Source organism: Acytostelium subglobosum (assembly GCF_000787575.1).
Source record: "Acytostelium subglobosum LB1 DNA, scaffold: scaffold4, whole genome shotgun sequence".
Classification (NCBI taxonomy): Eukaryota; Evosea; class Eumycetozoa; order Acytosteliales; family Acytosteliaceae; genus Acytostelium; species Acytostelium subglobosum.
In genome coordinates, this window is record NW_012236528.1 from 951587 (window position 1) to 966210 (window position 14624).

At 45.2% G+C, this 14624-nt stretch overlaps 7 protein-coding genes across 7 annotated transcripts; 2 read left to right on the forward strand and 5 right to left on the reverse strand.

The window, feature by feature from the left end:
• Nucleotides 1-151: 151 nt before the first annotated feature.
• On the forward strand, nucleotides 152-2358 carry SAMD00019534_025400 (hypothetical protein; the record flags this gene model as incomplete). The annotated part of the gene is made up of 3 exons (XM_012901838.1): nucleotides 152-307; nucleotides 383-2234; nucleotides 2288-2358. 3 exons carry the CDS (start codon nucleotides 152-154, stop codon nucleotides 2356-2358), a joined length of 2079 nt encoding a protein of 692 aa, XP_012757292.1.
• Nucleotides 2359-2619: 261 nt separating this feature from the next.
• SAMD00019534_025410 (hypothetical protein) lies at nucleotides 2620-3327 on the reverse strand (the record flags this gene model as incomplete). Its single annotated transcript, XM_012901839.1, has 3 exons — nucleotides 2620-2758; nucleotides 2847-2958; nucleotides 3270-3327. Coding segments are annotated over 3 exons (309 nt in total), but the record flags the coding sequence as incomplete, so codon positions are not given.
• A 589-nt stretch (nucleotides 3328-3916) lies between these two features.
• On the forward strand, nucleotides 3917-5967 carry SAMD00019534_025420 (hypothetical protein; the record flags this gene model as incomplete). Its single annotated transcript, XM_012901840.1, has 3 exons — nucleotides 3917-4363; nucleotides 4493-5318; nucleotides 5390-5967. 3 exons carry the CDS (start codon nucleotides 3917-3919, stop codon nucleotides 5965-5967), a joined length of 1851 nt encoding a protein of 616 aa, XP_012757294.1.
• Nucleotides 5968-6233: 266 nt separating this feature from the next.
• On the reverse strand, nucleotides 6234-7800 carry SAMD00019534_025430 (hypothetical protein; the record flags this gene model as incomplete). Its single annotated transcript, XM_012901841.1, has 4 exons — nucleotides 6234-7204; nucleotides 7286-7451; nucleotides 7528-7613; nucleotides 7683-7800. 4 exons carry the CDS (start codon nucleotides 7798-7800, stop codon nucleotides 6234-6236), a joined length of 1341 nt encoding a protein of 446 aa, XP_012757295.1.
• A 334-nt stretch (nucleotides 7801-8134) lies between these two features.
• SAMD00019534_025440 (hypothetical protein) lies at nucleotides 8135-9956 on the reverse strand (the record flags this gene model as incomplete). The annotated part of the gene is made up of 5 exons (XM_012901842.1): nucleotides 8135-8236; nucleotides 8322-8943; nucleotides 9034-9119; nucleotides 9185-9321; nucleotides 9437-9956. The coding sequence occupies 5 exons, from the start codon at nucleotides 9954-9956 to the stop codon at nucleotides 8135-8137; spliced, it is 1467 nt and encodes a 488-aa protein (XP_012757296.1).
• A 295-nt stretch (nucleotides 9957-10251) lies between these two features.
• SAMD00019534_025450 (hypothetical protein) lies at nucleotides 10252-12036 on the reverse strand (the record flags this gene model as incomplete). Its single annotated transcript, XM_012901843.1, has 5 exons — nucleotides 10252-10336; nucleotides 10417-11070; nucleotides 11141-11226; nucleotides 11313-11449; nucleotides 11520-12036. 5 exons carry the CDS (start codon nucleotides 12034-12036, stop codon nucleotides 10252-10254), a joined length of 1479 nt encoding a protein of 492 aa, XP_012757297.1.
• Nucleotides 12037-12334: 298 nt separating this feature from the next.
• Nucleotides 12335-14395, reverse strand: SAMD00019534_025460 (hypothetical protein; the record flags this gene model as incomplete). Its single annotated transcript, XM_012901844.1, has 3 exons — nucleotides 12335-12993; nucleotides 13062-14164; nucleotides 14241-14395. The coding sequence occupies 3 exons, from the start codon at nucleotides 14393-14395 to the stop codon at nucleotides 12335-12337; spliced, it is 1917 nt and encodes a 638-aa protein (XP_012757298.1).
• Between the last annotated feature and the right edge of the window lie 229 nt (nucleotides 14396-14624).

Here is a 14624-nt window from a genome sequence, read left to right on the forward strand (position 1 = left end):
TCTAACTCAATCAACCAATCAATTAATCAATCAATCAATCAATCTACTTATTTTAGTGGGAAGGAATAAGATCACAATCGAGAGGATCGCAAATGAGAGGAACAGACAGGCAACATTCACCAAGCGTAAGAATGGACTGATCAAGAAGGCGATGGAGTTGTCCATTCTGTGCGATTGCGAGATTGCCCTCATCATATTTAGCAGCAACAACAAGCTGTTCCAGTACTCCTCCAAAGACATGGACAAAGTATTGATTCGATACACAGACAGTCACGAGAACTCGAGGAAGAACCTCACCAACCAAGATGTATGTTGTGTGATGTGTTGACAGAGTTGTCGCCAGACATGACGTCACTTACTAACATGTAATGTCATCATGCAGTACCCAAGGATATTCGGAAGCAAGAAGCTAAAGACAGATAATGATGATGATGATGATTTGGAGGACCTTGGCGAAGCCCCAACCACACCAACTGGTTGCTCTTCTACCAACCTCAGTCCACTACATGTTGGAAACAACACAAATGGCGCGAACAACAGCAACAACAACAGCAACAACAACAACAATAGTGGCGAGCATCCAATGGGCAACTCGACAGGTGCCATGGTCTATCCACAGGTGGCACTGAACGCATCACAGGGTGGCTACCTCTACGCATCGAATGGCGCACTCATTCATCCCAAGTACTACCCATACAGCAGCATGGAGGCCGATCTGGCACCGCTGACTCCTCGCTCAATGGCCGCGTCCAAGTATGGTCCTCGCGGATTCCCACTGGGCGGACTCGACCCGAGCAAGTCATTCAATGGCGCCCCACCAGGCGCCGTCCAGATGGGCGGTGTCATGACCCCCAAGAGTGCCATGCTCAAGGGCGCTGCACATGGCAGTCCATACCACCATCCAATGTACGTCGATGTCAACAACTATCCATTCATGTTCCCGAATGGCGCAGTGCCACCTGGCGGCTCGCCCTATATGCAGCCACAGATGATGCCCTACTATGGTGGATCAATGACAACACAGCAACAACAACAAATATTCCAATTTCAACATCAACAGCATCAACAACAACTCCATCACCTGAGCTTACAACAACAACAACATCAGCAGCAACAGCAACAGCAGCAGCAACAACAACAACAGCAACAACCACAACAGGCAACTCCACCACAACATCACGCTTCGCCACTGATCCAGCCAGCATACTCTTCACCAGCCATGCAACATCATCCACACCACTCACTGCAACAGCCACATCCATTCAATCTCCAACAACCTCATCCACAGATGTACAACACAAACTCCGACATACCAATGGTCCAGGCCTCAACACCCGTGCCATCATCCGCTGCCACATCCACGACATCCACAGCAACTTCCCGACCAAGTTCAGCCCAGAAGAACAACAACAACAACAACCACTCATCGACATCGACGTCGACTACTTCCAACTCCAACTCCAACTCCAATTCAAACTCCAACTCCAACGCAACTTTTACATCATCCAAAGCAAACCAGAGCCAGCAGCAGTCCTCCGAGTTTGAACAACAATCAACAATGTTCCCCAGGCCTTATAATAGCAACAGTAGCTTAGCGTCCACACCGCCTCTCATTTCACCCGCTATTTCACCTGCACTGGTGCCCATCGTCACCAAGGAGGAGACCAACAAGCCCAAGAAGAAGCCGCTCAGCGTCGTTATCCCTGATACTGTCAACGTACCCGCGCCCAAGCCTATGTTTTCGCAGCACGGCGGCATCATCCCACCCAAGGGAATCGCGCCACTCAATCAAGAGCACATGCCACCAAAGCCTGCCGACATCCCCACGCTGCCGTCGCCTCGCGACTTTTATCCCGAGCCTCTGGAGCTCACCCCGAGCGGCAACACATTCATGCCAACGCCATTGCACTGGCCACGACCCTCACCGGGTGGCATGAACCTGGCGACGCCCAGCAACATTGACATCAGTATGGCAATGTTTGGCACATCCATGCCTTCTCCAGCCAGCCGTGCTGGCTTTGGTCTGCCGTGGAACGATGGCATCCAAACACCTCATAGTATTCTACACTCGCTGGGCAGTTCTTTCCCTTCAATATTGACCAGCGCTGACAATAACAACAACAACAACAATAACAACAACAACTCTGATGAATCCAACAACAAGAAGAGGTCAACGTCAGAGTCTGGCTCATCGAACAACAACAACAAGAGTGTCAGCAGTCCAGTTGGCGAAAGTAATAGTAGTAGTAGCACCAGTAATAGTAATAATAATCATAATAATAACTAGCTATCAAGCCATTCTTGATAGATGTGTATGCATCATTAATAAAGCTCCCAGGCCATGTTGGCATCCTGTAACATCATTCCTCTCCTTCTCCTTCTCCTATCTCTTGTGTGTGTGCATATATGATGCTGTGGCAGTCGCGGCGACAACTAACTTAGTTAACTGTCAAGTCTATTGCCGAATGAATATCTGTTATTGATGGTACTATTGCTATTTATTGTGTATCCAATTACATGTGTGTGTTTGTTGTTGTAGCCACTTGCTTGCATGCTGCATGCCAGCGACACTATATTGTTGATGTTGATTAATGATGAATGATCGAGAAGATATAACTATATCAAAGGGTGCTTGCTGTTTAGAGCTGCTTGATCGACTCTGGGGTGAGGGAGTTGACGAATGAAGCGATAGCCTCGTCGTGAGCCTCCTGGAGGAGCTTTCTCTGCTCGGTTTGCTCCTTGGCAACCTCTGCTTGGGCTGTTATGTTCAATTTGATCATATATTATTGTTAGTTTCAAAGGTTTGGTCTACCTACTTGCTGAATGCTGTTTCTTCAAATATTTACTCTTCTCCTTGTATGTAACATTGTATCTCTGGGCGGTTGGGGCAATGTCTGGTCTGGCAAGGAAGTCCTTGATCTGCTGATCGATGTTCTTGGTGGAGTATGATCTCTGTTGCTATATTAAAGTTGTGATCATCATAAGTTGATTCGCATTAGTATCTGTCTTGTCGTTCATTCATTCATTCATTCATTCATTGTTTCGCTCCACTGTGTGTCGATCGATAAGTGTCGATATCAGTTTAGTTTGATCACAACAATGAGAGTGTTGTCGTCTATTGTGTATAGCTTCTTCCTAAATCGAGTCTGCTGCTGCTGCTGTTGTTGTTGTAGTTGTTGCTATTGTTATCATTATACGCGTATAATAATACACTGTCGATGTCATGCATGACCTGTTGAGTTGACTTGTTCTGTTAAGATGACACCTACAGTGAACAAAGAGGCAGTTCTTGAGTTGAGGAGTCTTCTGGACATCATTTTCAATAGATTATTTCTTTGAGTGTATAAATATATATATAAAAGTGTAAGTATGTAGTTAAGTAGATTGATTGATAGGAGAGCGTGACGCGAGTCAAGTCTGTCTCTGAGTGTGTGAGTGTGTGGGAATGATGATCATTCAGAAGCCCAGTGCATTATTTGTTTTTTTGAATCCAGGTCAAATTCATAACGTTACACTCATGAGGAGTTGTTCTTGGAACGCGCCTTATTAATTATCTCTTTGGAAAGTAATAATTATAGTCCATATTATTTATAATTGTTTATATACATACAATAAGATGAATAGTCTAAACAACAATACAAAGTACTTTAGATCCAATCAACGATCAAACAAGACGTCATCATTGAACAATAACTCGATAATAACCGATTTCTTCTCTGTTGTATCAAGTCAGACAACGAATAAACAAGGACTACAAGCACAGCAGCCACCACAACAACAACAACAATCACTACACCTACATTATCCGAATGCCAACAACAACAACAACAATAACAACAATAACAACAGATCAACTTCAACAACACAGACTTCATCATCATCTCCACTCAGCAACAAACTAAAACGATTATATGATATGGACCTCTTGGACGATGACCCGCCACAACATCAGCAACAACAAGAGGATCATCAACAACAACAGCAACAGCAACCAACAAAGAAGATGAGACCTGATGTTCAAGATGAAGAACCTGACTTCTCATTCGACTTCAGTGGTCAGTTTGATAATGACGACGATTATCTATCATATTCTACCAAGGCGACATCAACAAGCACGACATCAACAAGCACGACATCAACAAGCATGACATCAACAAATACATCAAATCCACTTTCATTGACAAAGCCACAATCACAAGTTCAAGGTCAAACACAACGCAAACAACCGATGGTATCTGCATTGATGCCTTCAAAGATTGGTCTGAACAACACTGGCTTTGTAAACACATTGTCAATATACAAGAGCAATCCAAGTCTTTCACTCAACAGTTCTCTGTCACCAACAACCTCGACTACATCCACAGTATTTCAAACACCTTCCTCTAGCCTGGTCAAGCCTACTCTTCATGGTCTGGGGAACAAACAATCACAGTCACAGATATCACAGTCATCTCAGTCATCTCCAACTACCAATCAATCAATGTTCAAACAGATCAACAACTACTCATCGGAATCATTGCTATCTCATCGATCATCTGGTACCGGCAGTAATAACACATTCAACGTTGTACCGCCTAAGGGCGGCAACTCAAAGAAGGCCCCACCAAAGTACAAACGATCAATTGAGGATATCAAGATATCAGAGACACTATCGCCTGAGCAACGACATGTTGTGGACTTGGTCTTGGGCGGCAGCAGCATCTTCTTCACAGGCAGTGCAGGCACGGGCAAGACATACGTCCTTCGCGAGATCATCCAGGCACTGCGTTTTCTACACGGCGACTGTGTCCACGTCACTGCTAGCACTGGTATCGCCGCTTGCAACGTTGGCGGCACCACCCTTCACTCGTTCGCCGCGATTGGTCTCGGTGACAAGCCGGCCAAAGATTACATCCGCTCGATTGCAGGCAACAACAAGAACCTGCTGCGGTGGCGCCAGACCAAGGTGCTGGTCATCGATGAGATTTCAATGATCTCTGCCGAGCTGCTCGACAAGCTGGATCAGATTGGAAGGGCTCTGCGCAGCTCACCTCGACCCTTTGGCGGCATACAGTTGGTGTTGGTCGGTGACTTTTGCCAACTACCGCCCGTGTCCAAGCAGACGGCTGCATCGTACTGCTTCAGGGCTGTCTGCTGGGAGATGATGATTGATCATTCGATCCTCTTGACCAAGGTGTACAGACAGAAGGATGACAAGTTTGTCAAGGTCCTTAACGAACTGCGATTTGGTGTCATCTCTGATGTTGGTCTAACTACTCTCAATCAATGTGTTTCCAACAATCTAGACGCTACCGATGGAATCATTCCGACTGTCTTATGTATGTTGCTACGAACTGAACTCGGAGACTACCAATCCTAACGCGTACCATCCCCACCAACAATAATCTAGACCCTCATCGAGCCAAGTGTGATGCTGAGAATGAAAGGAAGTTACAAGCTTTGGCTGGAGAGGCAATGGTGTTTGAGGCCGAGGACGAAGGACCCGATCCATATAGAGACATGCTGAAGAACATGCAAGCCCAATCAACAGTGACATTGAAGATTGGTGCTCAAGTGATCCTATTGAAGAACTTGGACTTTGAAGAGGAGTTGGTCAATGGATCACGTGGCGTCGTCGTGGCTTGGGCGGCCGAAGATTCGATGCCCATCGTCAAGTTCAGCACTGGCACATTGCGCAAGATCGTCAAGGAGGTCTGGAACATCGAGCAGGGCAACGTCAAGGTGGCATCAAGGACTCAGGTGCCGCTGGCGCTGGCGTGGGCACTGAGCATTCACAAGAGTCAAGGAATGTCGATCGATCGATTGGTCATTGACCTCGAGGGCACCTTTGAGTATGGACAGGCTTACGTGGCACTGAGTAGAGCGACCTCCCTCACCGGCCTTCAACTCAAGTCCAAACTACAGTCCAATCAACTCAAGGTGCATCCAGAGGTTGTCGAGTTCTACAAGCAAATGGAGAAACTCTAGGATAGATAGAGGAGGACAGGACGCAAGCAAGTACTTTGACAGACTACCAAAGATTCAGTGGATGATACATTTGGAAGCAAGCTCAAAGTATTGATTCAGTAAACTTGTGGATAAATTATGTTTATATGTTATTTTGGTGCAATGCTGGACTTGGACCTATTCCAGGTCCGGTGACTGGTTTGAGATGGAAGTCTGTGTGGAAAGAAAGACTGGCGGTATACAATGGAAGGGATGATAATGGTGATGATGGACACATCACATTACATTTAGAGGCTCTTTCTCAAGGTCTCAGCAACCTTGTCGATAAAGTCAGCGGTGTTGAGGTAGTGCTCACGCTTGAGATCCTTCTCCTCGTAGACGCACAGAGCAAGGTCCTTGGTCATGAAGCCCTTCTCGATGGTTTGGACACAAGCCTGCTCCAGCTTGTTGGTAAAGTTGAGCAACTCGGCATTGTTGTCGATCTTGGCACGATGAGCGAGACCTCTGCTCCAGGCAAAGATGCTGGCCACTGAGTTGGTGCTGGTCTCCTTGCCCTGCTGGTGCTGACGGTAATGTCTGGTGACGGTGCCGTGGGCAGCCTCAGCCTCGACGATGTTGTCGTTTGGTGCAGAGAGCACAGAGGTCATCAGACCGAGCGAGCCGTAGCCCTGAGCCACAACGTCGGACTGGACGTCACCGTCGTAGTTCTTGCATGCCCAGACGTAGCCTCCGTTGGACTTGATGGCGTAGGCCACCATGTCGTCGATCAGACGGTGCTCGTACCACAGACCGGCGGCCTCGAACTGCTTTCTGTACTTGGCCTGGTAGATCTCCTCAAAGATGTCCTTGAAGCGACCATCGTACTTCTTCAGGATGGTGTTCTTGGTGGACAGGTACAGGGGGAACTTCCTGTCGAGAGCGTAGCCAAAGCACGAGTGGGCAAACTCAGTGATGGACTCGTCAGTGTTGTACATGCCCATGGCAATGCCGTTGCCCTTGAAGTCAAAGACCTGGCGGGAGATTGGCTTGCCGTTCTTTGGTGTGACGATCATCTCCAACTTGGCTGGTCCCTCGACCAAAAAGTCGGTGGCCTTGTACTGATCACCGTGTGCATGTCTGCCAATGACGATTGGCTTGGTCCAACGTGGCACCAATCTTGGGATGTTCTTGCAGACGATTGGCTCTCTGAACACAGTACCTCCGAGAATGTTACGGATTGTACCGTTTGGTGACTTCCACATCTCCTTCAACTTGAACTCTGTATTTTAGTTGATGAAACATCCGTTAGTCAGTCAGTACTTCTAGACCAAAGTATGAAGATTGATCATGTATGACTTACCCTTAACACGAGCCTCATCGGGGGTGATGGTGGCACACTTGATACCGACCTTGGCGTCCTTGATGGCCAAGGCAGCATCGATTGTCACTTGATCATTGGTGGCATCACGATGTGGAAGTCCAAGATCAAAGTACAATGGCTTGAAGTCCAAGTATGGGAAGACCAACTAATAGTGAGTGAATGAGTGAGGTGATGGGTTAGTGTATGTCTCGTCTTCATCGTCACAACGTGATTGTGCTCACCTTTGACTTAATCATCTCCCAAATGATACGGGTCATCTCATCACCGTCCATCTCAACGACTGGTCCCTTAACCTTGATCTTGGTGACTAGTTTATGACAAACAATAGTGTTAGGTTGTTATCACTATTATGGTTTGATTGCTATAGTCTGCTTACAATCTCTGGTCTGGTAACCATTGAAGTTGAGGGCAGAGTAGGTCACTCCGCTTCTGAACTGATTGCCAAGGGCAATGTTGGAGGTGAACATAGTGGTTCTCTTCAATCCGTTGAACATTCTTGATTGTTTGTGATTGATTGTTATATATGTAATTAATTAATAAAGAACAAGTTAGGTTTGTGAATGGATTGATTGATGGTTGGATGGATGGATAGATAAGGAAGGAATGAGGTTGGATAGATTGAGATTGATTGTGTGAAGAGCAACAATTATTTAATTTGTGAAAAGCACTAATATCTGGTGATGGTGCGCCCAAAGATAAAAAACAAGTAAAAAACAGGAGCCCACCTTGTGTACATCACGTGATTGATTGAACTTGAATGGGCGCAGGTAGTGGAATTGAATTGTTTGGTTGGGTACCAGGATGTTTGTCGCAGTGTGGAATGAATGATCATGTCCTTTGTGTTTGAGGAGGGAAGTAGTCAAAGCTCTCAAGGTTGGTTCTGGCCTCTGCGATCATCTCTTCACCTTTCTCCTTTTGTCCAATCGCGCACTATGCATGTGTACATGTGTTAGTATATCTGGGTGGATGGATGGATGGATGGATTGACGGATTGGAACATACATTAGATAACTACCAAGTCTGTAACTAAAGTAGGAGGTTGATCTGGTCCCAGGTGATAGAGGAAGTGCTGTCGGGATAGTGCCAGTACTGGTACCAAGAATGGATACTGGCAGAAAAAGGCCATGTTGTCTGATGGATTGCCTCTCAATAGAGTGATCTGGAGATCATAGTAGACCGGGTGTCCACAATGAAGATACTCCAACGCTGGCATCATCTCCTTGAGCTTCTCTACCAACTTTGCACCTCTTGGCACATCATCCAGCTCCAGGTCAAGACGCTCGGCCTTCTTCTCCATTAGCTTGAACTTCTTGTATTCACCACCACTGATCTTCTTATTGCACGACATGCAGTACACCTTGGTGGTGCCACCCTTGGTCTCTTGGACCTCGACGCGGCCATCTGGACAGGCGTTGCACTTGTAAAACTTGCCCAAACGATGGTTGTTGACAAAGTCCTGGCACACAACACATTGGCAATTGAAGTAGCTGTTCTCCTTCAACTGTTGGCGCAACTGATTGTGTTCTTGACCTTGCATATGGTAGTGAATGAGTATCTCCTCTCCTTGCTCAATAGGTCGCAAAGCTCTCAACTGGCACGAGTTGTCTGTGAACAACTGGATAGCATTTGGACGACATCTGATTGTTTGTTTGTTGGAAGTTGGTTGAAGAGTGAGTGATTGTGATTGAGTGATTGAGTGATTGAGGCTGACCAAGGAGTGAACTTACGAGTGGTTTAGTAAAGATAGATATGGATATATCACGGCGGCCTTTAGTACTTGATCATCATCCACATGAAATCCATTTGTCAATCCCTAAAGATTGATAGATTGATTGAGTTAGTGAGTGTGGGTTTATGGATGTCTTGACATAAACATACCTTGCTCAAGTAATCAAGGACATTGATTGTTTGGTCGTTGGTAACATTCTTCATGGGCTGCTTCGTGAGAATGGATGCTGTAATACTAGAGAGCATGGTATATCTAAATCTTTGATCCCCATTCATCTTGTTGATGTCTGTGTATCCAGGTTGATGATCATTCTCGTCTGACTTGAAAGTCCAGTCCAGTCCACACCATCAAACCAAACATCCAACCAACCAACCAACACTATACTACCATACTATACTTACGTGATAGGAGTTGCTCAAATATCAAGTATGAGCCAAAGATGCTCTTGCTCTCTGGCGTGCAAAGGTTGTCACGTTGAAGCTTCGTTCGGATTAGCAATCTGACAAAGAGAGACGCAGTCCTGGGTATTGGTTCTTGTGATGTGCTTTTAAACACCTTGTATAGTGGACACTCGTACTTGTGCAGGTCCTCCCATGCAGCGATCTGACATTGTCGTGAGCAATAGTATACAAAGTGGCAGCCTGCACAACGATCAATCTTGTGATTGGAGTAGTCGTACTTTAAACAGTAATCGCAGACGTAGCCGACCAAGGGATTGTCCACTGCAGATGCGAATGAGTTCGCTTTGAATAGTAGGTCACCAGTCGCATATGACTTTGTTGCAAAGCAACCAACTCCTCCCTCTGGCAAAGGGCTTGGTGCAACCTTTATACCAGGATGATTCCATTCTCCATTTATCAAGTTTGCTCTAAATACATTATCAAGTATTGAGGTTTGTGATCTGGTATGAACTCCATTCATTCACTTGATTATATATATATATATATATATCTCTATATCACTATATATCTATCTAAATCTCTCTATCTTTGATATTATTGAAAGTAGTGCACTTGAATTGTGTTTGACAAATAAAGTTGTGTACACTAATCAACCCAAATAAGGTAATTGTCATTATTGAAAGATTGAATGTATTTATAAATATTCGAATAATAAGTGTAATAAAGTTGGAAGTCTGTCCAACAACACCTATCTCTTGGAATTCAATTACAGATGATTATTATTATTATTGGCAATCAATCATTTAATCAATCAATTAATTCTGGTGGAAGTTGAATCGAACAAGGTTGGGTCTGGCATTGTACATCATCTCTTCTCCTTGGTCTTGTTGTCCAATTACACTAATGATGATGGATGGATGAGGGTTAGACATGGAGCATGTGATTGGTTGATTGTGCGAACGATCGGTGAACGAACATACTTTAGGTATCCACCGAGTGTGAAGCAGAAGTCCGAGGTAACAGGGTGATCAATACCAAGGTGATAAATATAGTATTGTATGGTGTAAATCAATACTTGGACAAAGAATGGATTCTGGCGATATATTGCCAGGTTGTCATCGGGTCCAACTCCATCTGTAATGTTTGGTTGCAACAGTGCAATGATTTGTTGGTATACATTGTGTCCAGGATGAAGATATGCCAACATTGGTGCCAACTCCTTTATAAACTTAACCATTTCCTTGCCAAATGGGACGTCTTTGGTTCGTTTAAGATAGTCCTTGGCCATATTCTCCATGTCCTGGTATTTCTTTAGCTGGGCATTGTTGTATTGCTTGTTACAAGACAAACAGTATGCTCTGGATGTGCCATCTTTGATTGTGACGTCGACACGTCCCTCTGGACACGCATTGCACTTGAAGTACATGTCCAAACGATTGTTGTTGATGACGTCCATGCACTTGGGACATGCACAATCAAAGAAGAAGTAGTCCTTTAGGACCTCACGTCTTTCTTCATGTGATTGTTCTTGAGTACAATAACAAATGAGTATTTCCTCGCCTTGCTTAATGGGTCGCAGCGCTCTAACCTCGCATATACTACCACAGAACAATTGGACTGCATTGGGTTGACAACTGTGAAGTGATGGGATGGGTTAAGTAAGAGTGAGCACCAGTGATGATGGATGTGATGGCAATGACATACGAATGGTTCAATAGAGAGATGAATGGATACATTGCTACACCCTTCTCCATGCGTCCTCCACCGACTTGGAATGCATTACGTGATGACTATAATGTTTGATTGATTGAGGTGGATAATCGTTAGGACCATGTGTATGCTCCACAGATGAATGAATGAAGGAGCCTATTCATACTTTGGACAAGTAATCAAGGACAATCTTGCTCTTCTCAATGTCCACTGTTGGGATTGTCGCTTTGGTGAGTAGTGCAGTTGCCGCGCGGGACATGGCAACATCTATTTCATATTCCTTCGAGCTTCTCTTGCCAGTATCTGTGTGGATGACTTGTCAATGAGTGATTGAATGAATGTAACGAATGATTGATTGAGGTCGATGACATACTTGGTATCAGTTGTTCACAGACAAGGTATGATCCAACGATGGTCTTGTCATCTTTGCTTAGGTTGTCGCGTTGTAGTTTGGTCCGGATGAGCATGCGCGCCACCATGATCATGTCCCGAGGTGGAGGATGCTTTGTTTTCTTGTTCATATCGAGGAAGAGTGGACATTCGTGCTTGTGCAAGTCTGACCAAGAGTCGACCTGGCATTGTCGCGAGCAGTAGTACACCAACGCACAACTACTGCATCGGTCCAGCTTGCGTTCAGGCACAAACTTGAAGCATCGATCGCATATATGTTCGGTCACGTTATTCACCACTGCCCAGCAGTACGGTCTGGCCTTGATGATCAGGTCACCTGTCGAGTAAGACTTTGTAGCATAACAGCCCAGTGCACCATCCGGCACTGTGCTCTCTGCCACTCTTACACCATCATTCCTCCACTCTTCATTTATCAACTTTGCACGCTCATTATTGTCAGCAAGTATTGTAGGTGTAGTATCTGGTATGAACTGCATCATGTATGTATCTGTGTATCACTTCAAGACTTGAAGTTAAAGACGAGAAGTCTTGATCTTTTTTGCGAAGACGGGTTCGTCCCATAAATAATGATTTGGAGTCAAGGTGAGAGCGAGTGAGTTGTCTTTATTGTGATTGATTGGATCAGGATGTGGATGGATGGATGTATGGATGGATGGATGGGGATGTAGATATGATTATAATGGCAGAGAGAGAGGACTTCCATGATCCTTAGGATGGATGATTGAGTAATCATTGTTGTTAGCAACAAATGTGGATGGAGGAGGGAGGAGCAGGAGTCTAGAAGAATGAGAATGATGATGGAGATGACATGGTGTTTGGTGCGTTCTTGTTTGGATTGTTGTTGGTGTTGAAGTCACCGAATGGTGATGATTGATTCGAGAAAAATTGTTGCTGTTGCTGTTGTTGTTGCTGCTGCTGCTGAGGCTGGAATTGTTGGTTTCCACCGCCATTGAATTGATTGAATCCACCGCCACCGCCACCACTTGCAGCCTTTGGTGGGATGCCTGCTGATGATGGCATTACCATTGGAGTGGAGTTGGTGCCAAAGAAGTCATTGTTCATGCCCATGTTGTTGCCGCCCATGTTGTTGTTTCCCATGCTGCCCATGCTGCCCATGTTGTTCATATTGTTCATATTGTTGTTCTGGCTGCCCATTGGTGGGGAGAATGGGTTGGCAACCATACCATTGCTGGATGTGTTGTTGTTGAGGTTGGCGAATGGGTTTGAAGCAGTCTTGCTAACACTGCCTGGTCCACTTGAAGATGTTGGGTTGACGTTGAAAGTTGACTCGAATGGATTGGGCTTGGTTACACTGCCTCCATTACTACTGATTGCTGTATTGTTGCCACGCTGGGAGTTAGTTGGTGACACTGTATTGAAGTTGTTTGGTGTTCCAGTGCTTGGGCTGCTAGCAAATGGTGACAAGTTGGCGAATGCTATGATTGATCGGAATGGGTTAGGGAATCATTCCACTCTGGTCACTCACATGTACAATTACACTTACCTCCTGCGTAGTCCTTCTTCTCTGGTTGTTGAGGTTGCTGTGGCTGCAGTTGTTGTGCAAAGAATGGATTGCTCTGTTGTTGGTTGATGGCGCTGCTCTTGTCCCAATAGTCGAACCCTGGGTTGGCGGGCTGCTGTTGCTGCATCATCTGTGGCTGATTGAATGGTTGGTTGAATGGCTGAGGCTGGATGAATGGTTGTGGTGTTTGATTGAATGGCTGGGTTTGGTTGAATGCTTGGTTGAAAGGTTGCTGCTGCTGTTGAGGGTTGAATGGTGACTGTTGTTGCTGGTTGAACGGTTGCTGTTGTTGTTGCTGTGGGAACTGGAACTGTGACTGAGGAGGGGCCTGTTGAGGCACGCCCCATTGGTTGACACTTGTGCTCCATGGATTGTTGCCACCAGTGGACCATTGGTTAACCTGTGCGTTGTTGCTGAATGTGTTTGGTTGTTGTTGTTGTATTTGTGGCAGATGTGACTGTGGAGCTGGTGCTGGCGCGGGTGTGGGCGCTGAGAAGATGTCGGACAGGTCCAACAATGTATTGCTCTGTTGTTTGGGCTGTTGTTGCTTTCCATTGGCGCCTGGTTGGTCGAGCCAGAGGTTGGTCGAGTTGGTGTTGGATGTATTGTTGTTGTTGTTGTTGTTACCATTTCCATTGCTAAATGTCTGTGAGTTCCTCTTTGGATCGACGCGGATAGGAGGTATATCATTGCCTAATATATTCGATAATGGTTCAACCTTGTGTTGTGCTGGGATAACATTGTTAAAGTTGTTGTTGCTACTGTTGTTACTGTTGTTGTTGTTGCCAAAGTTGCCAAAGTTACTGTTGCTACTGTTGTTGTTGTTGTGATGTGATGGAGCATGTGATTGAGCATGTGATGATGAACCTGCTGTATCGGCCCATTGCTTGTTGGTGTACTTTAGCTCAATGAAACGTCTGATCCTTGCGGAATCACCCTCTGCTGGCTCAGGGAAGTCCTCAGGTCTCCATCTTGCCAACCAATATGCACGAGCAGCCTTGTTTCCACCATTCTGTATCTTTTGTATCTCCTCTGGTTTCCATGATCCCATTGATACAGACTTGCATCTTCTTCCCATGTTTGAACTGTTCATTCATTCAATCATCCAATGTTAGTATGTGTGTTCATCAATCAAACATCATCAATGAATTGTGAACTTACTGTATTCCACTGCATGATTGACAGACGAATGTAGCAAGCTCCAAACAGACGTATACTGGACCCTTCATTGAACAGTCCATACATCTCTTATTGTCATCCAATGTCATAAGATCACGAAGGATCTTCTCATTCTTATCAGCTCCTGGTTTGCTCATGACTGATTGTTTGTTTGATTGATTGATATTTATTTATTTGTTGAACAAAGATATTATATTATATATGATGTGAATATAAAGATAAGGTATATGTAAAGAATATTTAAAGTATATGAATAAATGTAATGAATGAATGAATGATTGCCCAGGGTAAGTATCTATTTCATTCACATCAGTCAATGTGGTGAGGGAAGATGCAACGTTGGAGAGTGCCTTCCACCACCCTCAA